This window comes from Marmota marmota, unplaced genomic scaffold, assembly GCF_001458135.2.
Source record: "Marmota marmota marmota unplaced genomic scaffold, marMar, whole genome shotgun sequence".
In the NCBI taxonomy this organism is placed as follows: Eukaryota; Metazoa; Chordata; class Mammalia; order Rodentia; family Sciuridae; genus Marmota; species Marmota marmota.
Genome location: NW_026000221.1, coordinates 20,945,291 through 20,967,939, shown reverse-complemented (window position 1 = coordinate 20,967,939; position 22,649 = coordinate 20,945,291). Strand labels below are relative to the sequence as shown.

The 22,649-nt window shown below is 53.2% G+C and overlaps 2 protein-coding genes across 7 annotated transcripts; one reads left to right on the top strand and one right to left on the bottom strand.

Moving 5' to 3' along the window:
• Positions 1-1,314: 1,314 nt before the first annotated feature.
• Positions 1,315-10,560, top strand: Polr2c (RNA polymerase II subunit C). Its single transcript, XM_015488670.2, has 9 exons — positions 1,315-1,475; positions 1,635-1,684; positions 3,827-3,895; positions 4,252-4,304; positions 8,085-8,213; positions 8,617-8,668; positions 8,877-9,045; positions 9,188-9,262; positions 9,833-10,560. Exons 1-9 carry the CDS (start codon positions 1,390-1,392, stop codon positions 9,975-9,977), a joined length of 828 nt encoding a protein of 275 aa, XP_015344156.2. The 5' UTR covers positions 1,315-1,389; the 3' UTR covers positions 9,978-10,560.
• Positions 10,561-11,180: 620 nt separating this feature from the next.
• On the bottom strand, positions 11,181-19,516 carry Dok4 (docking protein 4). 6 transcript variants are annotated; one of them, XM_015488673.2, is made up of 9 exons: positions 15,356-16,816; positions 14,825-15,102; positions 14,391-14,498; positions 14,113-14,227; positions 13,758-13,877; positions 13,483-13,672; positions 12,664-12,802; positions 12,345-12,468; positions 11,181-12,260 (listed from the first exon to the last, which is right to left on the bottom strand). In XM_015488673.2, the coding sequence occupies exons 2-9, from the start codon at positions 14,828-14,830 to the stop codon at positions 12,142-12,144; spliced, it is 921 nt and encodes a 306-aa protein (XP_015344159.1). In that variant the 5' UTR covers positions 14,831-15,102; positions 15,356-16,816; the 3' UTR covers positions 11,181-12,141. The 6 variants fall into 6 exon arrangements, with proteins under 6 accessions (XP_015344159.1, XP_048648085.1, XP_048648086.1 ...); XM_048792128.1 differs by lacking the exons at positions 14,825-15,102; positions 15,356-16,816 and adding exons at positions 17,794-18,052; positions 18,645-19,516 and having other exon boundaries at positions 11,181-12,468; XM_048792129.1 differs by lacking the exons at positions 14,825-15,102; positions 15,356-16,816 and adding exons at positions 17,794-18,049; positions 18,645-19,516 and having other exon boundaries at positions 11,181-12,468.
• Positions 19,517-22,649: the final 3,133 nt, after the last annotated feature.

Sequence of the window (22,649 nt, the reverse complement as noted above, 5' to 3'; positions counted from 1 at the left end):
ATACTTCTGATTCTTTGTGCCTTGTGACACCCTGTGAAGTTCCTGCAGAAGCTACTCCACATGGCATTTTCCCCTTTATCCTTCAGGGCATCCACCTCATCTTAGCAGATGGCTATAATTCAGAATTCCCTGAGATGGCATGAGCTGTGGAGTAAGAGCCCCCTTGGTGCCCTTCCTCTAGGCTCAGGAAAAGGTGTTACTCTTTGCCATAGCAAACTTCTCTTTATTTTCTGATTGCTTTTCTGCTTCCTAGATGAAGCTCCTGCTGGGTTCTATTTAAGGGCCTCTCTTCTCTATGAGCAGCTGCCACTTTTTTTAAGCCCCGTTTAAACTCATCTCTAGTCTGTTTAGGGGCTTTGGTAATGGAGCACACACTCTGTGGAGCCCACCACCAGGCACTGGGGATGCAGAGATGAAGAGCTCTCACCCACTGTAACTACACAGAGCTGTAGATGATAAGCCCAGCATGGTGGTGCACACCTGTTATCTCAGCTACTGGGGAGGCTGGGGCAGGAGGATTGAAGTTCAAAGCCAGGCTTGGCAATTTAGTAAGACCCTATCACAAAAAATAAATAGTACTGGAAATGTTACTCAAAGAGTTCCCCTGCATTCAGTTCCCAGGACCACAAAGAAGAAAAAAAATTAGATGCATTGTATCTTCCTGCTGTTTTCTGAAGTGCATGATCCCAACTTAAAGGGCCAACAGGAAAGGGTATATGCCTATCTTTCAAGCACACTTAGCTCAAGTATACACACATTATTTTTCCATAGGTGTACCAAGCTTACTTAATTCTTTTTAAAGCTTCATAGTATTCCTATGTGTGTCTATTTAACCAAGTCTCTCAAAAATTACTGTGTAGTGAATATTTTTGCCATTACAATACTGCCACGAATAACCCTGTACATATTTTTACAACTGCAAATTTTTCTGCAGTATGAATTCTTAGAAGTTTATTTTTTAAAAAGTTGGTACTGGAGATTGAACCCAGTGTACCACTGAGCAACATATATCCCTAGCCCTTTTTTTTTTTTTTTTTTTGAGGTAGGGTCTCACCAAGTAGCTGAGGCTGGCCTCAAACTTTCAATCCTCCTGATTCAGCCTCCCAAGCCTCTGGGATTACAGGCGCGTGCCACCAGCTAGTTCATTGTTGAGTCAAAAACATGCTCAAGTTTTGCCACATTACCTTCCACGATGGTTGAACCTGATGTACTTAGGAACAGATGGGATTCGAAAACGCGGACCCGGGGTGGTTTCGGCCTCCGAGCAGCAGGTGGCGCTGCGCGCGAGCCTCGACAAAGGGGGCAGAGGCCGCGCTGACCGACTTCCGGTGGCGGAGTCGGCGCAGGCGCGGCGTAGCTGTCGCGGGGGCCGGCTGGACGCGTGGCGCAATGCCGTACGCCAACCAGCCCACGGTGCGGATCACGGAGCTCACCGACGAGAACGTCAAGTTCATCATTGAGAACACGGACCTGGCGTAAGGCCGCGGAGGGGCGAGGTTGGCGGCTCTGGAGCGGGGGGAGGGAGGGACCTTCCTGAGCCGCCCGGTGCCAGGGCTTGCGCTTGGGAGCCTGCGCGCGGGGCCGGCCTGTCGCGGCAGCGGCACCCTCACGCCGCTCGGGGTTTTCTCCTTCAGAGTGGCCAATTCCATTCGGAGGGTCTTCATCGCCGAGGTGCCCATAATAGGTAAGCGACCCCCTGGTTGCCAGAACCGCCATTCCCGCCCCCATTCCCTCCGCCCACCTGGGGCTCCTGCCTCCGGTCCTCGGGTGGGTCTGGCATTGGGGGTGCTGAGAAGACGGCAGTGCTGGAGACTTGATCAGGCCCTGTGCCCTTGATCCCGTGGTCACTGCTGGCCTTCCTGGCTCCCTCGGGTCAGTTAGGCCAACCCTTACCCTCTGGGTGAGGAGCGTAGGCCGGCTTGGGTTCCAGTACTGTTTTTACTTACCGTCTGTGCAAACCAGAGAAGGTAAGAGGGCAAGTTATTCAGCTTCCGCATGCTGCAGGTAGTCCTCATCTGCAACGTTCAGACACTGGTGCGCCTTACCGGCTTCTAGCAAGGATCAAGTGAGGTCATCTGTAAGTGCTTTGCGATCACTGAGCCTTTTCTAATGATCTGTTCTTCCGCTGCATATATAGAGCATGTAAGTGCCAGGCATGGTTCCAAGCACTGGAGGTGCAGAGCTGTGAGGAACAGCGTTTCAGCCTTCTTGGAGCTCACAGTGAAGTTGCAGGGGGGAAAAACGAATCCTTACACAACATTGGTGTAAGGTAGACTGTGGTCAGGACAAGAGAAGCAAAGCCACAGTGAAGCTGGCACTTAGTGGAGGGAAAACGTGTCTCTGGTTGGGATCCAGCCACTCTGCTGCAAGTGTTTTATACACTGACCATGCGTATGTAAAATTCAACAAGTAGATTCTAAGTGTCAGCTCAAAGAAAATGGGCCCAAAAAAGGAAATATGAGTCATAGTTGCTGCTTCAAGTGTTCAGGCTTTTAAGGAAATAAACAGATCAAATGATTATAGAACAAGAAAATTTTTAGTTCATTCACATCACCACTCCCAGTCAAGTTATCAGCTCAGCCTGGACTGCTGGTCCTCCCCCTGCCTAATCCCTGCAGCCCCTGGCTGTGTTTCATCCTGAGTAAAGAGAGTTGTACTTCATGATGTACTTCTGGGTCTAAATGCTGCTTTTCCCACAAATTTGGTTTTACGAATGACATTGAGCACCCACACTAGAAATGCAAAGGGTCTCAAGACCCTGGCCTTGGGCATTTTCAAAGGTTGAAGTAGAGACAAGACATGCACATGTCACAAGGCAACATGTGAGAGGTGACTTAAGGGAGCTCTGGTGGCTTGTGAAAGCAGTTCAAAGGGAGCAATTGATCATAGCTGTAATAGGAAGAGCAGAGAAGTCTTGGTTTTTAGGCCAGGATTTTAACCTGTATGGAGGTGGGGGGCAGTAGAGGTAAAGACATTTCAGGGAATGGGGATAGGAGAGTAAAGAAGCAGAAAAGCTTGGGTCATGGTCCTTGCTTGGGTTGAGGAAGTGTAGCAGGACACTCTGTAACTAGTGGCCGTGCCCTAGTAACAGTTGGGCTGCAATGCTGTTTTACTTCTTGACTTAATCATGTGCAGATGTATATGTGAGGACAGTTGTGTTTAAGTCAAGCTTGTTTGAGAGTACAGCCCTTCCTCATCCACCTCATTGTTGATAGGACTGTGCCTTACCCACTGAAGAAATTCAGTAAACATCTATCCATTGAGAGATAGTGAAGTTCTAAATTGGGTGATCTGGTCATTGTATCATAAAATGACATATGACCATAAGTCTGTTATTTCTGTGAAATTTTCCACATTTTAAAAAATATTTTCAGTTGTAGATGGACACAATGCCTTTATTTTTATGTGGTGCTGAGTATCGAACCCAGTGCCTCACATGTGTGAGGCAAGTGCTTTACCACTGATCCACAACCCCAGTCCATTTTCCATAATTTTTAAGTGCCCCAATAGTTTTTGGATTTGGTGTTGGCACGGGTTGGCTTCTCACAGAAATATTCAGCTCAATGATATGTTCCCATTCCTTTTATATTCTTTAGGTGAGTGTCAACCCCCTGCATTATCACCTGGGCAGTGAGGTGGAGTATGGGGTGTGTAGTTCTTGTTAAAATGCAGATTCCTAGGCTCTGGTGCTGTGGAATCAGCCTCTGGCAGCCTGGCTCAGGAGTCTGCAATTTAGAAGCATCAGGTGATTTCTGAATCTTGAGCACACTGTTTGAATCTCTGATGAAGTTGGTGACTTAACTACTCTTCATTTTTTTTTTTTTAGCTATTGACTGGGTTCAGATTGATGCCAATTCTTCAGTCCTTCATGATGAGTTCATTGCTCACAGGCTTGGTGAGTGCTGGTGTTGGGAGGGTGAAGGGAGAGTACTATGCCTGGTGTCATAGGAGCCCCTCAAGGGGAATTTAGGTTCTTGGGTTGGCATTCCTGTTGGGTGTTTTTTTGTTTGTTTGTTTGTTTGTTTGTTTTCCCCAGAACTGGGGATTGAATTAGGGAACTCTGTACCACTGAGCATACATTGCCCAGCCCTTTTCTGTTTTTTAATTTTGAGACAGGGTCTTGCTAAGTTGCCCAGCTGGTCTAGAACTTGTGATCCTCCTGCCTCAGGCTCCTGAGTAGCTGGGCTATAGGAGTGTGCTACCATGTCCAGCTGTTGGGTCTTGTTTAAAGGGCTTTTCTGTGTCTTACAGGACTAATTCCCCTCACTAGTGATGACATTGTGGACAAGCTGCAGTACTCCCGGGTAAGTGTGTAATGGGTTGACTGTGGAGTAGGGGAGAAGCTTCAGCTCTCTGAGGGATCTTTTCTGACCTCTTGCTTTTAGGTTGATATTTTAGAAAGACATGTGAAAATGTCGTCTAAAGCCTGAAGTACGTCCAGGTTCTTGGTTCTGATGGAACTCAGATTGATGAGAGGTACCCAGGGCATGAGGTGTCTTGTTAGCCACACAAGAGGGCATATCCATCAGAATGTCCATTTATGCTGAACAGTGGGTTCCTTCCTTCCTTCTTTCCTTCCAAAGTGTGTCTTCCCAGGGTGGAGGCCTGGCAGCCTAAAGGGAGGCAGCAGAAGGTTGTGGTGAAGATAAGGAGTACAGAGGGAGTGGGAGCTGCCCAGAAGAATAGCACCCGAGGCACTCACATAACTAACTGGTGCCTGCCAGATCCATGCCTCTTCCTGTAGGTGATGCTGGTTAACATGACCAGGGTAGGATCCCTGGCTCCAGGTCAGGTTTGTTCTTTGATGATGTTATCAGGAAAAAGTGGGAGATTAGGTTTCCTCCATGTTTTTATGGGGCTGCATTAGATAACAGTCTGAGTATGCTTTCTTGGTGGCTTTGGTGATCCTTGAATCAGCTCATTCTCTGTTTCCAAGGGCATGTGTTTGTGTTTTTGTTTTATTGTGGTTTTTTTTTTGGGGGGGGGGGGTTCTTGTTTTTGTTGTAGTTAATTTGATACATCTTGTAACATAATTTTTTTTTTTTTTGAGAGAGGATTTCAATGTTTATTTTTCAGTTTTCGGAGGACACAACATCTTTGTTTGTATGTGGTGCTGAGGATCGAACCCGGGCCACACGCATGCCCGGCGAGCGCACTACCGCTTGAGCCACATCCCCAGCCCCGTAACATAGTTTTTAAAAAATATTTATTTTTTAGTTGTAGTTGGGCACAATATCTTTTTATTTTTATGTGGTGTTGAGGATCGAACTCAGGGCCTCACACGTGTTAGGCGAGTGCTCTACCGCTGAGCCACATCCCCAGCCCCAACATAGTTTTTTTTTTTTAAGAGGAATATTGAAGCACACAGAAAAATATGAAGCTAATAACATAGTGCACTTAACAACTTGCTTTTGTGTGTATGTGTGACAGAGAGAGAGACAGACAAACTGGACACTGACCCCAGTGGCCCCCACGTGCTAGGCAAGGACTACCCCTAGCCAAGACTTTTGTTGTTGCTTTGTTGGAACTGGAAATTGAACCCAGGGACACTTGACCACTGAGCCACATCCCCAGACTTTTTTATTTTTTATTTTGAGACAAGGTCTCGCTAAGTTGCTTAGGCTCTCACTAAATTGCTGAGGCTGACCTCAAACTTGTGATCCTTCTACCTCAGCCTCCCAAGTCGCTGGGATTATAGGGGTGCATCACCATGGCCTGCCAAGACTTGTTTTTAAGAAATAAAACATGGATGTTGGTGGAGATAGTTGTACCACAATTACAAATAATTTGGCAATGTCTTGCATAAAGATATGCATGTCTGCCGCAGTCTGGCTGGGCACACAATCACGAGCCACCACACAGCTTGTAGATTCAAACAGCAACTCTTTATTCCCGAACTCACACCAGCCGTCTACAATCACGTTCTGGGGAAATCCACGTTCTCTGCCCAAATCCACCTTCACTGGGCTTCTATCTCTCAAAAAAAAAACTCTGAGAACTCAAGGGGAACTCAGGCAGCAGGATACGCCCTATTCCCAGCAGGAATAATCTTAAACCTGGAACCTAAACCGGGAACGCCCTAATCCGCCTTGGTCCTTGAGCAAGGTCACCTACATTCAATGTCACTGCAACATGGGGTACGCTGGCAAGGAAATTGTCATACCTATTTGGCTAGTGGCTCCCAGCACATGTCCTATGGCCTAGCAATTCCTTCCATTAAATTTTCTTCCAGTGTTATATTTATTGAACAAAGATGGTATAGGTTTTTTTCAGCTCATCTTTTTCTAAAAATCTACAGAAAATTTGGGGAAAAAATATTAAACATTCTTTTATCTTTTGTCTGTAGTTATCAGTTGTTAATAGTTTGCTACATTCACTTATTTTCATATCTGGTGTTTTTTTTTGATGAACTATTGGAAAGTAAGTTACAGACATCTGATCCATATATCACCTAAATACTTTTCAGACACTTCTTTTTTTTTTTTTTTTTTTTGGTGGTGCTGGGGATTGAACCCAGGGCCTTATACATGTGAGGCAAGCACTCTACCAACTGAGCTATGTCTCCAGCCCCTTCAGACACTTTTTCTAAGAATGGTATTTTCTTATATAATTACCCTGTTATTGTGCCCAAGAAAATTAGCATTAGTTATATAATATTTATATAAAGTATATATTCATATTTTTCTAGCTATCCCCAATATATTCTTTACTATTTGTATGTGTATGTGGGTTGTGACATTGTCAAGATTTACTTGGGGGCTGGGGTTGTGGCTCAGTGGTAGAGTGCTCACCTAGCATGTGTGAGGCAATGGTTTCGATCCTCAGCACCACATAAAAATAAAATAAAGATGTTGTGTCTACCCCAAACGAAAAAATATATACATAAAAAAGATTTACTTGGTAGAGCTTTTTAGTCTTTGCATTTGGTTATCTTAGCTCTATGGTCTTTTTTCCATCTTGAACAAACTCCTTTTTGGTATACTTTTATTTTTCAGGTTGAGTTCCTTTTCATATTTTATCTTCCTGAATATATTTTGATTCTTCCCTTTCACATCTTTAAGAGGGATCCAGTCCAAAGGTCTGAGTTGCCTTCCTGCCCCATCTGTATACGACTGCAGAGTACCTAGATGGGAGCCCTAATTATTTCTTCTTCCTCATCATCTTGAAACATCAAATTGTGTTGGGTTTTTCTCACTGATGTGAGGGGGAGAATGGTTTTTGTGATTGTGTTCTCCTGAGTTTCTTCTTGCCCAGAGTTAAATTGCTGCAGGAAGTCCCTAACATAGGAATAGGTGGTTTCAAGAGTGACTTATTTAAAGAATGGCAAAATATTGCTGAGCACAGTGGCACATGCCTGAAATCCCAGTGGTTCAGGAGGCTGAGGCAGGAGGATTGCGAGTTCAGAGCTAGCCTCAGCAAAAGTAAGGTGCTAAGCAACCCAGTGAGACCCTGTCTCTAAATAAAATACAAAATAAGGCCGAGGATGTGGCTCAGTAGTCGAGTGCCCCTGAGCTCAATCCCTGGTACCAAAAAAAAAAAAATGTCAAAATATTGACATTTACAGGAACTGAGTGATAGTTACATGACATCAGTTTATTTTACTCACCTCTCTTTTTTGTGTATGCATGAAATGTCATGAGGTTCTTTAAAAATAGGTCAGTAGCTAAAACTTGAAAAGTGCTTTTTTCTTTTCTTCTTTGGCTTGTTATATTTTAAATGGTTTCATTCCCAAGCTGGTCTTCCTAGTCCGAAGCAAGCTGAACCACTGCACATGGAGCATCCTTTCCCTAACAGCCTTAGTCCTCTGAGGAAGGTACTCAGGCCAGAGGGCGGTTAGCAGTTTGTGTCCCTGTGCTGCCTGGCGGCATGGGTGCGGAGGAAGCTGGTGTCAGTGTGCATGGGTTGGCTGGAAAGTTGAGCAACGGAGTGGAGTAGCAGATTGTCACAGCCCAGAAAGCCTGGAGACTGGTCAACCCATTGTTTTTAGATGAAGAAATTTAAAGGCAGTGGATATTAGAAGCAGGGAGTCTGGTGGGGTTCACCGGCTCACCACACACATATTCCTCCTTCTCTTCCTACCTCAGGACTGCACGTGTGAGGAATTCTGCCCTGAGTGCTCTGTGGAGTTCACCCTGGACGTGAGGTGCAATGAAGACCAGACGCGGCACGTCACATCCCGAGACCTCATCTCCAACAGCCCCCGGGTCATTCCGGTCAGTGCCTGAGCACATCCTCCCTCCCCAGGGTTTTGTTCTTGTGGTGGCTCCACATGGGCCAGGTTGGAGTGGATCCTAGCGAGTCATTGACCTTCCTGTGCCCTGTCTTCTTTAACCTGACACCTGGAAGTGCTGATTCTGGATTCTTAGGCAGAACAGGATTGGTGCCTTGTGCCCTGTCACCTGAGGAACCTGTAAAGGCCATGGGATTATTTTGACTAAACGGTATTACAGGAGCATAAAGTGGAGTGGAATCCCTGGCGGCACCTCTGCCACCACTTTCTCAGGTGTCATTTCCCTGCTTGACAGATTGTAGGCTGGAGGTGCTGGGAGATGGCTGCCAGAGGGGCACCTGGCGGGGGAGAGGCTAATAGATGCTTCTGTTTGGGCTCCAACGCAGGTGACATCCCGGAACCGAGATAATGACCCCAACGACTACGTGGAGCAGGATGGTAAGGGGCTGGAGGAGTGTGCAGACATTTTCCTGAGCTGTCACCACATGGGCCAGAGGGGCAGCCTCTCGTGCCGCCAGGTCTCCTTGTGACTTGGTTCTGTTTTTCTGTGTGTGTGTGTGTGTGTGTGTGTGTGTTGTCTTCTGATCGCACTCCAGGCCAAATTTACCTCTCCTGGTCCTTGACTAACTCACATGTCTCCTTGCAGACATCCTCATCGTCAAGCTGAGAAAGGGCCAGGAGCTGAGGCTTCGAGCCTATGCCAAAAAGGGCTTTGGCAAGGAACATGCCAAGTGGAACCCCACTGCAGGGGTGGCTTTTGAATATGATCCCGACAATGCCCTGAGGCATACAGTGTACCCCAAGCCTGAGGAATGGTATGTTCCTTTCAGAAATGAAGGTGGGCATTTAGGGCTAGAGCGGGGGTGGACACAACTGCTAGTGAGCGAGAAAGGGTTGGCTGGCTGTGAAGGTCAAAGAGCAAAAGCAGCTGCCTTATTGACCTGTGTTTGACCTCAGGCCAAAGAGTGAATACTCAGAGCTGGATGAGGATGAGTCACAGGCTCCCTATGACCCCAATGGCAAGCCAGAAAGGTAAGACCCTGGTCCTTTCCGGGATGTGGGTACAGGCTGCGTTAGGCAGTCCCGCTCCCTCACATCATAGTTCCCATAGCTGAGGGAGGCCCCAGCTGCCCAACAGCCTGTGATATGTGCACATCCCAAGCCCTTTTTGGTAACCATGAGAAAGAGGAACTCTCCGCTGACCCAAGCTGTTCCTATTCTGCCTTGAGCTTCCAAAGAAAAGGCTGTGCAGGTCCAAGTTCAAGGCAGAAACTGGCCACAGTGCTACAGTGCAGAATATATGGGGCTGTAGCACAGATTCATTGCTTATTTGGTTTTCCACTTTTTCCGCAGTGTAGAACATACATGGTTGTTTCGGGAGTCTCACAATGCATCTTGAAGTAACGTTAGCCTCCTTGAGGGCCTGCAAAGAGTTTGGACCACTCTGCATAAGAGGTTTTAGATGAAGGGAGGTCAGCCAGTGCTAAAGTCAAGTTCCTTATGGGAACAAAGTCGAGACTCAGAGGAAGGGTAGTCCCTGGCCGAGATGGGGCGGGCTGGCCAGCCTGCATCCAGGGCTCTCACTGGATTCTTGCTTTTTAGGTTTTACTACAACGTGGAGTCCTGTGGTTCTCTGCGCCCTGAAACCATTGTTCTCTCAGCTCTCTCTGGATTAAAGAAGAAGCTGAGTGATTTACAGACTCAGTTAAGCCACGAGATCCAAAGTGATGTGCTGACCATAAACTAGCTTCAGCTCACCTATTTCAGCAAAAGTGGGGATTCCAGATAGTAATTGGGTTTCAGGTCTTTGACACCTTCTGGTTTGGGGTCTCTGGACTGCTATTCAAGCCTCATGACAGGCCATCAGTGCCCGCCAGAGGGGGGCTGCAGATTACCAGGGATGCCACTGGAATTTAGGGTAGGACAGTTTTTACTAGACAGTTAGCATGCCTGGCCCTATTTGTTAAGGCCCAGTGGTATTCCCCAGCACCCAGAACATCCCTCCCATCCCATTTCCTAGCACCCCAGTAGGGGGCATACTGCTTCCCCTCTGAGAACCACTGAGCTGGACTCCTCCTGGTCATTGCAGCTCCTTAATACCCTTTCCATCCAACAAGAAGGGATTTTCACAGCTGGAGCTTAGGTTTTCGGTGTTAAGATTGAGTGCTAGAACCTTCATTTAGGCAGGTGATAAATGCTCCTGACTCTTTCCCCAGAGCCAGGCTACTGGCACCTCAAATTCCTGGGTGTTCCTAATTTGGAAAGTAATCCTTTAGGATAGACTCTGGCTGTCCCCTCCCTCCACAAATAAACATGCTGTTTGAACACTTTCCCCGCCAACAGCCTGATCCTTTTGCTTGGTGTGGGGGACCGCAGAAGCAAAGGCCCCTTCCACCTGTTTCATTTCTCCTTAATGAAGGTTCTGGCCCTGGCCCCCTAGCGCTGTCTTCAGGTAGGAGCCTACCCAAAGCAGTTAATGAGGCAGCCTGGAGAAAACCAGAGTTCAGTCTAGAAAGGAAGGGGTATTTATTGATTAACAGTAGTTGTCTTTTTTAAAAGTTTTTATTTTTGGCAATAAAGAGCACAACATAATCTCCTTCATGCGTCATCGTGCCACTAGCTGAGCCAGCCAGCTTTACCACCAGACCCAGTCCTGTGGACCCCAGTTCCCGCTGCAGACTAGCTTACTCTGGGTGGTCATTCCCTGGGTCACATCAGAGCTGAGCTGGCTGTGCCACCTCCCTGTCTCTAGGGCTCCTTTGGGAGGGGTCCTCTTGCTTTAGCATTCTCCTGCCACAAACGTAATAGTGGTTATTTACAAGAAGGTCTGTTCCCACAAATCTGAACCCTAAAGTATTAAAAAACAATAAACAAAAACCACGCAACCAAAGGTTTGATGTGAATAGAAAGATAGCCCTTCTGCAACGGTAGTCAATAAATACCAGCACTAGAAAATCAATTGCTTTAATTGCATTTCAGCAGGGAGCCTCAGCACCATGTGGGGAAGAGAAATGGGGAAGTGGTGGTTTGAGTGCTCTGGCATAGGGTGGCCAAACCCATGGCAGAGGGTCTCCCTCTCCTGGGGCACTGTACCCCAGTCAATGAGAGGGCAGCAGGGGTGCTCCCCACAGCAGTCCTGCCGCAGCCGCCTGGCCTGGCCCTGGGGCAGGAACGGGCCCCAGCCATCCTCCACCTGGCTGAGGTAATAAGCACCCCTACCCTGAGGACCTCTTCTCATCCTGCTAAGCAGGAAGGAGCCTGTGCAGAAATTACATTTTAAAACCAGATTTTTCACCTGAGGCATCAACCAGATGTCACCTCTGCTTAAAACTCCAAGTGCAAGGCTGCTAAGTGGCATTCTGGAAGTTCAGATCCTTCCTGTGCCACTACAGGCCCAAAGGAACAGAGAAGCCACCTGCTGTCTTGGCCACTAGGCTGCTTGGGAAAAGTCAGCAAGCAATGCCAGCCTTGAGTTCTGATTGTCCCCCTCCTCTGGCCCTGGCAATTCAAGCAGGTCCTGGCAGCAGGAGGGCTGTACCACAAAGGACAGGCAAACAGCTGCCCTCATAATCTTTATAACAGCCTTGACCATGGCCTGGTCATGGGATTAAAAATGTATGTGTTGGCAGGAAGGGACAGGGGGAAAATCTTAATATAGAATATGTCATAAGCCATAAATATTAAAATCATCAACAGGATATAGTCCATGGTGGCTCCGGCCCCTCACATGCTCAGGTGGTGTGGCCAGCGCTTTGCCTTGGTCCAGCCTCACCCTCGGGGGCAGGGAGGGAACAGCTTGCTCCCTTTCTCCAGGTCTTGGCCAACAGCCTCTTGAGGCCATCCACAGTAGGCTGTAGTCTGTCCTGCAACAGGCAGCCCCCAACAGTCATTGGTGCCTGCCAGCCCTGCTGTCACTGGGAAGGGGTCTTTGCCTCGCTACTGTCCCCCTGGCTGGGCTTTGGCTTTAGCAGGATGAATCTGTCGAGAAGGTCCGTTTCTGAGCTGGCCTGGGCTGCCCCGTACGCCTCACCTGTGGGTATAGAAACTGGCTCAGAACTCAGATCCAGGTCACAAGATGTGCCCTCCATGGGGGTGGGACACGGAAGCAACTCACCTGCATAGCTGGAGTCTTCGGCTATGTTCTGGGAACCCGTGATGTGGTGCCAGTAGGCACTGCGGGGCAGCATGGTAGTGGGTGTGCAGGGATATGAGTAGTGTTCAGTGCCCTTGTTCAGCAGCTGAGGGGCAGAGGGGTCCCTTCCGTCAGCTCTGCAGGCAGTGGCTTGCTCTACCCCTGAGTAGCCAGCCCAAGACCCTGCCTGTTGACTGAGCACACCCGGCTAGAGACTTGGCTGGCAGACCCCAGGCACTCAGGCCTGCCCACCCCTGCCCCCAGCCTCCCCTGCACCCTGGGCTGATACCCACTGCCTCACCCTCACATTCTTCTCCATCTCCAGCAGGACCCGCTTGTGCTGCTCGGCGATGGCCAGGGTGGCACTGTGGACCCGCTGGTATATCTGCTCCCCCTCCTGTGTCTGAAAGGTGTAGAGCCCTTCCCCAGCGTCACACATCCTGAGGACACAGGTGGCAAGGTGGTGGAGACCCTGTGCTTTCTCAGGCTCTCCTGCACGCCAGCGGTGGCCACACCGGGCCCTCTGGGAAGCAGGGGGCTCTGCTCCCAGAGCCTGGCCACATAGCACACATGTGCCATTTTCTGTGCGCCAGCTGGAGGTCTAAATGCTTCACAGGATTAACCCATTCCGTTTCCCCACCACCACCCTCTGATCTCCCCTCTCATTTTGTGTTTCCTTAAATGGTTTTTACAGATGAGGAAACTGAAGCATATAGAAGCTGAATAACAACCAAGATGATACAGAGGATCATACAGAATGTTTTGGGTTCCAGTCTGGGGCTACTCCATCCTCACTAAAATTTTATGAAGTTAGATACTTTACTATCCCAGGAGACAGATGAGGAAGCCAGGACCCAAGTGCACGATCACAAATAAGTGCCGGTGCCAGCACTGGATCTGAGCCCAGGCAGTTAGACCTCTGGTACAGTCTCGCCCGCCCTGCCTGCCCTGGGTGAGTTGCTTCTCTGAGCCTCAACTTCTTCATCTGCATAATGGGAAACCACATTCCCCATTGGATTGTTATGCTGATAAGTAAACAAAGCTCCTAGCACAGTGCCTGATGCAGAAGAGGTCTATCATGATGATAGTGGTGCAGGGTGGGGAGGCAAGAGGGTCCTACCGGCCAGCCTCGAAGGTAAAGCGTGTGGCATCCCGGCCATAGCGGCGCAATGAGCAGAGGGGCCACGAGACGAGCTTCACGCGGGGGTTGTGTGTGTCCCAGAGGTAGATGTTTTCGTGGGTGATCTGCAGCTTGCACTCGCCGTACACATCGAGGTTGGGGCAGGGCAACAGGAAGACGTTGAAGCGATCTGCAGCAGGAGAGGCAAGTGGCGTGGAGCTGCCACAGGAGGCGCCTCCTGCCGCCCACCCCCACCCCCCAGGGCCAGGGCTCACCTGTCTGCTCGCACTGCACCCCTGGGGCCAGGAGGTCAGGCTCTCCCAGACTGATGTCATTGAGCCGTGACCCCAGACACTCCACAGACAGTGTCTTGTACCATTCTTCTGCCTCCAGCTCTAGAGAAAATGGCACCTCTTCATGCTGCCAGCTCAGGGTCCCCAGCAGCCCACCCCATCCGCCTTGACCCTCAGTTACCCCACCTTGCAAGGCAAGGAGGGCAAGGCCATGACCCCTGTATGCCCGCCTGTCCCTCAGACACCCCACACCGCCACACCCTCTCCGCCTCTTGTCCGAACCACTGACCATGACCAGTCCAGGGAGCCTAGAGGAGTCTGCAGCCTGGGACCTCACCTGAGTCGCAGGTGAAGGTGCGCGCGGAGTCGTCGGTGAATATGATCGCCACTGCCTGCCTCTTGGTCTCCTTGGGGAGCCGTGTGACACACTTCACATTGCTGATCTCTGTCACCTAGGATGGCATCCATAGGGACTTACCAGGCTGGAGCACCTCCCTCTGCTTCCCCACAGCACTCCCCCACCCCTGCCCCCACCGCCTGGAGGATGTCCTTGAACCTCCCAACAGTAGGTCATCTCTGCTCACAGGAGCGGGGAGCTAGGCCCTGGCCCCTCACCTTGGGGCAGCCTCTGAGGCACACGGACTTCTCATCCGGATACTTCTCCAGCCGCTGGGGCCCCTTGCTGGAGGATTTCCGGAACACCAGCCAGCACCTCCGGTAGATCTGGGGGGAAGACCACAGGGATCAGGCCTCCCCGCCCCTCCACCAGCCAGTGCAGCTGCAGTTCCCCTCCCTGCTGCAGGGGGCAGTGCCACACCGCCCTGCCTGCAGCCTCAGCCTGAGAAAACCTGGACACGGTAGTAACTGGTGTGACACCTCCCTGGGGAGAGGCTCCCTCCCCAAATAGCAAAAACAGCCATTCTCTCCTGGCTCTGGAAGGCTGTTCCACATTTACTGTGAGGGGGCCATCATTTCCAAGTGGTTCCTGTTTATACATTTTGTATTAGCGCTTCCCAGTTTCAGAGTCACTCCCAAGACAGTTCTATTACCCCCATTTACAGGTGGGGAAAGTGAGGCACGACACAGTCTCATCTGGTAAATGGTGGTGCTGGTTGAAAGCAGGCTGTGGAGACCCAGAGCCTCCCATGGTAGCCACTGCACAGGCCATTGCTGCCAGGGCTCCAGCCACATGGTCTCCAAAGACAGGGAGACCCTGGTCAAATTGCCCTGGTCCTGTTCTGGGAGCCAGGCCAGGCTCTTGGTGTTGGTGCCACCATTCTTGTCCGCAAAAGTTTTCCCTCACCCTCTTCTCATCCTGATACCAACCCTGGAATATAAGGAATCAGGGTTACGTCTCTGCTCCCTCGGGGAACCAGAGGCCCCAGGAGGTGAAGGTGCAGAGCTAATCCAGTGGTACCCCCATCATGCTGCCTTCCCCACAAGGCTTCCTCCCTGTGTCTCACCACTGCCAACGCCCTGTGTCCCACTCCCCCTAAATCCTCCAGAGCTTTAGAAACTCCTCCCAAGGGGCAGGAGAGGGGCTGACCATTCTCCAGGGTTAAAGGGACAAACTGACCTACCAGACACCTTGAGGGGTGACCACAGCCACCTACACGAGCTACTGAATGGACTCGTCTTCCAGGGGCCCCTCCCCCATGGGACGGAGCTCTGCCTGGGATGCCTGCTCCTTCCAACAGGTCCAGAAGCCTGACAGGCCTGTTCCCCGGGCATCCCCAATGCCGTTCTCACTGGCAAACAGAAAGGACCTACAGGGTGCCCCAGTGCAAAGCAGGGGAGGCCAGCGGGGGGCCTGGGCCACAAACCCAAGGCCCTGCCCCTTCGCTAGCCATAATCAGTCATGGATTCATCAGAGACTTGGCAGGCAGGGTCATAGTGGGCCTAGGTAGTCCCCAGAAAGTGCCTAGAGCCCGGTCATTTCTGGCTCCTGCCCAGGACACTTGAAGGCATGAGTGCCCCTGCACGCTGACCCTGGCTCAGCCCCTGGCCCATCCACCTAGCACAGCACCCTGAGCATCTAGCTGCAAGGCTCCTTTAGGGTAGAAATTGTTTTATTCTAAGAATCCTCACTCAAATCCTGGTGCCTCCTTCCCAGAGCTGCTGAACGAGTGGACAACCACAAGAAGGGACAGTGGATGGACAGCGAGTGCATGCTGCTGGCCCTGATACACCGTGCCAGGCTGGGCCCCACGCAGCCTGCAGCACCAGGGGCAGCAGCCCGAGGCCTGAGCACCCTGGTTGCCTGGTTACAGGATACACACTCACACCGCCCCAGGGAGCCTGACTCGAGAGCTCCTTCCCACTTCTCCCAGGCCTTTGATCAGCGCTTCAGAAGCACTCTGCACAGCTCTGCCGGGGAGGGAGGGAGGCCCAGCAGGTAGTGGGGTGGGCTCCCAGCTCCTCCAGCGTCTCCGCCTCACCTCTGCAGGCTGACGCTGGGGAGTGAGGCTCGGGTCTGCAGAGGGAAGCTGAATTCATGGAAAGGAGTGACCCAAACACCTGGCCACACCCCACTTCCCAGCCCCTCTCCCTGGCGGTGCCTACCTGTCCACTTGGGTTCCCAGGGCCCCTTTTGGAACAGGTCGGATACTGTCCCCAAGTGGCCGCCCTAAGGCCAGCACCTTCTGGGCAACCTCTGCCCTAGACAGGCTTCAGCCCAGCTGGCTGCGAGGTCCAGGCCACAGGAATGAGGAGTGGGTTTAACGCTGGGTTCCACCTTCCTGGCCTCCCCACCCAGGCCTCAGCCTCTTTGTTCTGTGCTTGAAGTCAGTGACTGAATCCCTGTCTAGGGAGAGCACAGGGGTCCACGCTGCCAGGGCTGTCCCCACCAGGCTGCGTTCGGAGTTGGGCTTCAAATTCAAATCATGCCACCAGCTCTGCCCTGCAGGACCAAGGGCCCACCTGATGGCAGTGAGGACACTGGCCCAGCACATAACACAGCCCTGAAAGGCCCACGAGGGGAAGAAGGGCTGCTACACCCCTCCCCAAGGCCATCCCTTCCCACCTGGTACCCAGGCTGGAAAGCAGGTGCCACATCCTTGGGCCCCTCCTCATCCTCTGCCCCACTCAGGCTGAGGCTGCAGGCAGGGCGGTGTGGCACTGCCCCCTGCAGCAGGGAGGGGAACTGCAGCTGCACTGGCTGGTGGAGGGGCGGGGAGGCCTGATCCCTGTGGTCTTCCCNGGGGGGGGGGGGGGAGGAGGAAAGGACCGGAGTCCTGAGGAGAACAGACTCGGTGACTGGGGTCACCAGGGCTTTCCTTCCTGCTGGGGAGGGGCAGCTGCCAGCCCCTTCACTGGAGGTGGGGAAGGGTCTGCAGGGGAGCAAAGGCAGCTCTTGGACTCACCAAGATCATTCAGTGGGTCCCTGGGGGCCCTGCTCATGCCTTCTAGGGGATCTTCCCCAGCCGGGTCTCAAGGCTCGGGGGAACTGGTGCACATCCTCGAAGCCTCATCTGCCGCCCCTCCAAGCCCACCACCAACTCCTACCATAAGTTCTCAAGTACAGGCCAGGTAAGTGCCAGCTCTGCCCCTCGCTCTCCTGGCCCTGTTCCCCCAAAGCACTCTTCTTTCCAAACACTTCATTACCATCAGAAACACCCTGAAATGTACATATTCACAGGAGAAAAGCAGCGGGAGGCAGGGGAAGGGGTGCTCTAAGGAAAAGAGGCCCCCCAGAGGTGGGGGGCAAGGGGCAAGAAGAGCAGGGCCGAGGCAGTGGATCCAGCTCAGCCCGCCCTCCCGGCTCTGCTGCTGCTGCTGTGGCCCAACTTCAACAATAGCGGGAGCCACCTGCCCACCGGCCACCACAGCTGCCCAGCGGCTGGGATGCCAGCCAGCCGCGCAGGGGCGGGGGCTGCCGCGGGCCGAGCTGGGTGGCACATGCCAGGCAGCCCGCGGAGAGAAGTCTCAAGACCACAAACGCACGATGCCCAGGCGGGCAGGCGGCGCGCACACACACGCCATGCCTCCCGCCCGTCCCTGGCAGGGCCCGCGGGCTCACCCCCAGCTTTCGGCTCTTCATCTTCACATAGCCCTGCTTGACGATGTCGTTGAAATTGGTCGCCATGGCTGTCCCGCCGTCTCCGGGGTGCTAGGCTGGCCGAGGCAGGGGAGGGACGCCCAGGTGGCCTGGGTCTGGACTCCTCCGATCACCTGGGTCACCTGTTCAGAGGAGCCGGCGTGGCGCCCGTCTGTCGTCGGGCCGCTCCTCACCTCGCCCGCGTCAGCATTGTTCTAGCAGCTCCTGTGCCCGGCGCCTGCTGCAAACGCAGATGACAGCGAGATCAGAGACAGTGACATCTCTCTCCCCTCGCTGTCTCGCTCGCTCTCTTTTTTCCTTCCTCTTCCCACACTCCTCCCTCCCTCCTTCCCTCCCTCCGCCCTTCTTCCTTCCCTTCCCTCCCCACCCCAGGGCGACAGAACCATTCAGGAAAACCGAGGTGGAGGCAGCACGAAAAAATGGTCCAGCCCAGTCCCTCCCTCGCGCGGGGCTGGCGGTTAACCCCTTCCTGGGCAGGCCGGCTCCTGCTCCCACCGAGGAGGAGGGCGGAGGAAGGGTGGCCACGAGCTCCCCCCAACCCGGGCTGGGACCCGGAGCTGGGTCCCTCCGTCCCCACAGCTCTCCGGCCACTGGCCCTCTCCCTGTTACAACTTTGGGGCAGACTTGGGGCAACTTGCCAGAACAAACCCCTTCCCAGGGCAGCTGAGCCCCAGGGACAACGCTCCCGGGTGGGGGGGTAGTCCTAGGACAGGGCCCAGGGTCTGACGGCTGAGCAAAGCCCACACCCCGCTCCCTGGGGTTAAAGACAAGGGGCCTCGCAGACTCCAACCCCTGCCCCACCCGTCCTCTACCTGACTCTCTCCAGACGGGAGGAAAGCTGGGGAGCACCTCCCAGGCCCCTCAGGCCAGCTCCAGGCCCCTGGACTTAGCGCTCCTCTGGGTCCTGCTTCCTGGGTAGGAGGGCAGAGTTCAGTGGGGCGGGCCCCCAGATAAGCCTGAGGAATGTGCCTGCCGGCTGGAGGTGGCCGCTGTGGGAGTAGATGTCTCACCCTGACCCTGAAACTGGGAAAACTGGGCCAATCTGTGAGGGTGGGGACTGGGCCCCAACAGGCCACTGGGTCTGGTGGGGCCAAACAGCACCTCCATGTTCTGAGCATGGGCAAGAGTTAATTACAGGGAGACTAGCCTGGGTGCGGGGCAGAAGATAGAGTCCAGCGGATGCAGAAGCCAGTGTGGGCACCAAGCTGAGCTCAATATGGAACTGGAAACGAGGGTACCAGCAGGGTCACTTCAAATCAGGCACATCAGTAGATAACACAGACTCAGGGGGATCTTAGCAATGACTGTCTAACAGCCTCATTTTACAAATGGGAAAGAAACTTATCCAGAGAGGGTGAGCCATAGGACTAAGGTCACACAGTAAATCCAAGGAGTAGCCAGAAATGAATGAGAAGTTTCAGGATGGGAAATGGAGGCCAGTCTGGGGACAGATTACCGTCCTCTGGACAACTCTGGCTGCCTGCTACCACCTAAGCCTTCTTGGCCACGGAGCCTCAGGGACAGGGCTTGGTCAACCACGTGGCTTCCCGTGTCTCCAGCATCACTAGGTGGAGGTGCAGTAGCATTTGGGGGATCAGCTTAGCCTCTGCCTGGATGGGGCCCTGAGACAAGCATGCTGCTGGACCTGCGGCCACCAGGCCTTAATCAGTCTCCTGGAGGCCAATCTGTTGAGTCCCTAACAGGGAACAGATGGGACACCACAGTGAGCACACACAAACCAGGAGAGGGCCAGAGGGGCAATGATCCCCAGTTCCATGTGCCACTCTCAGCAGCCCTCCTGTTCATTCAATTTGTCTGTCCCTCCCAAACCCAAGCCTTCCACTTTTGCTCTTGGAAGGTCCAGTCCCCACTGGCCGTGCCCAACTGGGCTCCGGCAGTCAGAGAGAGGTCAGTTTTCCCAGCTCTGTCCCCACTGCCTGCCTCCTGGACTGCCTTGTCACCAGAGCAAGCGCTGGCTCCCTGGAGCTCCCAAGAGGACTAGCAGGCTGGACACCGCTGTGGTCCGGCGCCGAAGGCCCCTTCCCAAACACATCTATGAGAAGCCACCAGGCCCCTGGGTTCATCCAAGGTGGCCAGCAGCCAGCACAGCCAGGAGTGCGAATCCAGCCAGCTGTGCAGTCTGGACAAGCCACTTAACTTTCCTGTGCCTCAGTTTCCCCATTGGTTAAAAAAGCACAAGCTCCCTTCTTAAATGAGGAGAGGAATCTGGAAGACCCGATGCTCACTGCAGACCCAGAAAAACTGCCTTGAAAAACTCCCAGGGCTACTGGTTCTGGTTTGCTTTTTTCTGAAAGCAGCTGCCCAGTCAGGGCTAGGCAGCCCCCCACAGTCAGCCTTCCACCTCCCGTCAGGCCTGTTCCCTCTGGTGCCATCATCCATCTTCCCAGTGGCAGCAGGGAGGGACAGTGGCCCCAAGCTCTCAGAGTGCTCCCGCTGTGTCTGGCACAGCCCTACACATGGCCCTGGACCCTAAGCTCTAGAATCAGCCCGCAGAGATAAACCAGGAAGCCTGGGGCCAACGTCCTGGCATCTGACTCCGGCTCCAAGTCACAGCAGCTCCAGGCCACACTCAGTCCCTAATGAGTTTGCAAAAGCAAGCCCCCACCTTGACCCAAAATGGTATGGTACAGGATGGGGAATGGCCAACAGGTGGACTCACAAATTTGACAGGCAATAAGGTCAAGGGGGACCTAGACCCACCCCATTCCCTAGAGGGCCTGAACGTGGTGAGCAAGAAAGCGCCCCCACGCTGACCCTGTAAAGCCCAGAGAGCATCCCAAGGCAGAGGGATGCAGAGAGCCCCTGCCCTGCCCAACTGTGGAGCCACTGAGCCTCCAGCAACCTCCCAAGTCTGCAGCAAGGGACTGCCCGCTACTGCAAGAGGATGTGAGGTCCTGGGCACTGGACCAGAGGTCTGGAAGCTCTGATCACCTAGAAGAGCTAAGTGAGTGTCCAGCAGCCCCCCTCACAGCGCCCCCTCCAGCAGCCCCATCCCAGCCTCACATCAACCTGGCGGCTCCACCCCAGACAGTGCGTGGGCCAGGCCCCCACAGCTTTTCAGAAAGAGCCAGGTACGGTCCCTCTGCTCCCGGGGCAGGCAGGTCCCTGCCCACCTGCCCCATGGGGCAGCCACTCTGAGCACTCCCTCCCTGGATTCTGCCTGGAGGCTTTGGCTCCAGAACAAACGCTACTCGCTGAAGCTGGCAACCAATGACAGAGCAGGAGCAGATGCCCGCCTGGCTGGGCCTCTCCACCCGCCAGACAGATGGGATCTTATCAGAGCTTCAGGGACAGCCCTACCTGGACACCATCTCGCTGTCTGCCTGCCTCCACCCCACAGCAAAGATCCTATCAGAGGGCGGATTCTCTCCAGCACCAGGGACACTTCCCATTACCTGCTCGCCTGGCTCCTCATCCCCAGTGCTATTGTTATCAGGGCCCTGGGTACGGAGCCACCACCAAAACACTGCAGGTCCTATCCTAGGTGACATGGACACCAAGTACCTAACTGGGCAAAGGGACATGTGAACAGCCATAGTATCCAGATCCTGAGCCCAGGAAAGTGGTGCTATGTCACTGCCATCTATCCTCTTCCACTGTCCTACCACCCCTCAGCACACCAAACTCCTCCCCACACAGGCCCACTCTACCTGCTGTTCCCTGCCTGTGACACTGTTCCCTCACAAGTTCTCAAGGTTCATTCCACTGCTTCATTCAGACTTCAGCTCAAAGGTCACCTCCTCCAGGAGGACTTTCCTGACCACCCTGGCCAGAGGAGCCCTGCTAGTTAGCTCTCTCAGGACATCCAGTGTCACTGTGGGATTTTCTTGTTCCTTCATCTGTCTACTCCTCAGCCACAGAAAGACATCTAGGTTGGCAGCTCCCTGATGGACAGGCCTCTTCTGTCTAGTCAGAGCTCCAGCCTGGCTCCGAGGACACTGCCAAGTGCTGAGAGAGAGGTGCTCAATATTTGGGGACTGAACAAACATTTCTCTCTAGGTTTTTCTTCCTCATCCTTCCACCACCACACATCTGGCTGCCAGCTCCAAAAGCATGAGTGCCCTGAGGCCCAGTGCTGACCATCATGGGCAGCAGAGTTGTTAGAGGAGAGCCAGCAGGACTCAGGACCCAGTTTGGTTCAAAGCTGCCTCAGGGGACAGCGTGCTGCTGACGCTGTGTCCAGGTTTCACTGGGTGGCCCCACCTTGGTTGGGGTTGTTAGGTGAGGTCATGCCCCAGCCTGCTGCCTTTCCGGGGAGTAACCAGCACCCAGGCATAGAAAGGAGCACTTGGTCAGAGAGCTTACAGCTTCTGGGACCCACCCCAGATGGGGGGGCAGGAACCACTTGTCCTGGACCCAATTCCCCCGAAAGGGGTCACCTGAAGCCTAGTCCCTAACTGCTATTAGTGGAGTGTTCTAGAGTAGACTCTGGCCCCTGCTCAGCACTATCAGACCCCATCCAGCCTGAGCCCTCCATTCAGTGCCCTGGCAACTGTCCTGCCGTGAACTATGAGGGCACCACATAGTAGACTGAGGTGCTCAACCTCAGCTCGTGCCCCTTTGCCATGACAAAAAGCATTTAACTGGAACCAAGGCGGGGGGAGGGGGAGGCCCCAGGATGTCAGGGGAGAAAGGGTCAAGGGCAGCAGGCAGTTGGCCATGAGTGTAAGCAACCAACCGTAGGCACCCCATCTTCAGGTGGGGGTGGGCAGCGGGGCCAGTGCGGGTAGAGCCACAGTCTCTTGGAATCTGGAGAAGTTGGAAGCAAGGCCGAGGAGGGGCGGGGGGGGGGGGTG

Excerpts from the sequence above, each read along its gene's own strand:
- Dok4 (XM_048792128.1), bottom strand. The coding sequence starts at position 17,859 with ATGGCGACCAATTTCAACGACATCGTCAAGCAGGGCTATGTGAAGATG. Across the intron at positions 13,878-14,112 it reads CACCTTCACCTGCGACTCAG|AGCTGGAGGCAGAAGAATGG; the intron begins GTGAGGTCCCAG and ends CATTTTCTCTAG. Across the intron at positions 12,469-12,663 it reads AGATGGAGAAGAATGTGAGG|CTGCTGAACAAGGGCACTGA; the intron begins GTGAGGCAGTGG and ends TCTGCCCCTCAG.
- Polr2c (XM_015488670.2), top strand. The coding sequence starts at position 1,390 with ATGCCGTACGCCAACCAGCCCACGGTGCGGATCACGGAGCTCACCGAC. Across the intron at positions 8,669-8,876 it reads CGACTACGTGGAGCAGGATG|ACATCCTCATCGTCAAGCTG; the intron begins GTAAGGGGCTGG and ends GTCTCCTTGCAG. Across the intron at positions 9,046-9,187 it reads TACCCCAAGCCTGAGGAATG|GCCAAAGAGTGAATACTCAG; the intron begins GTATGTTCCTTT and ends GTTTGACCTCAG.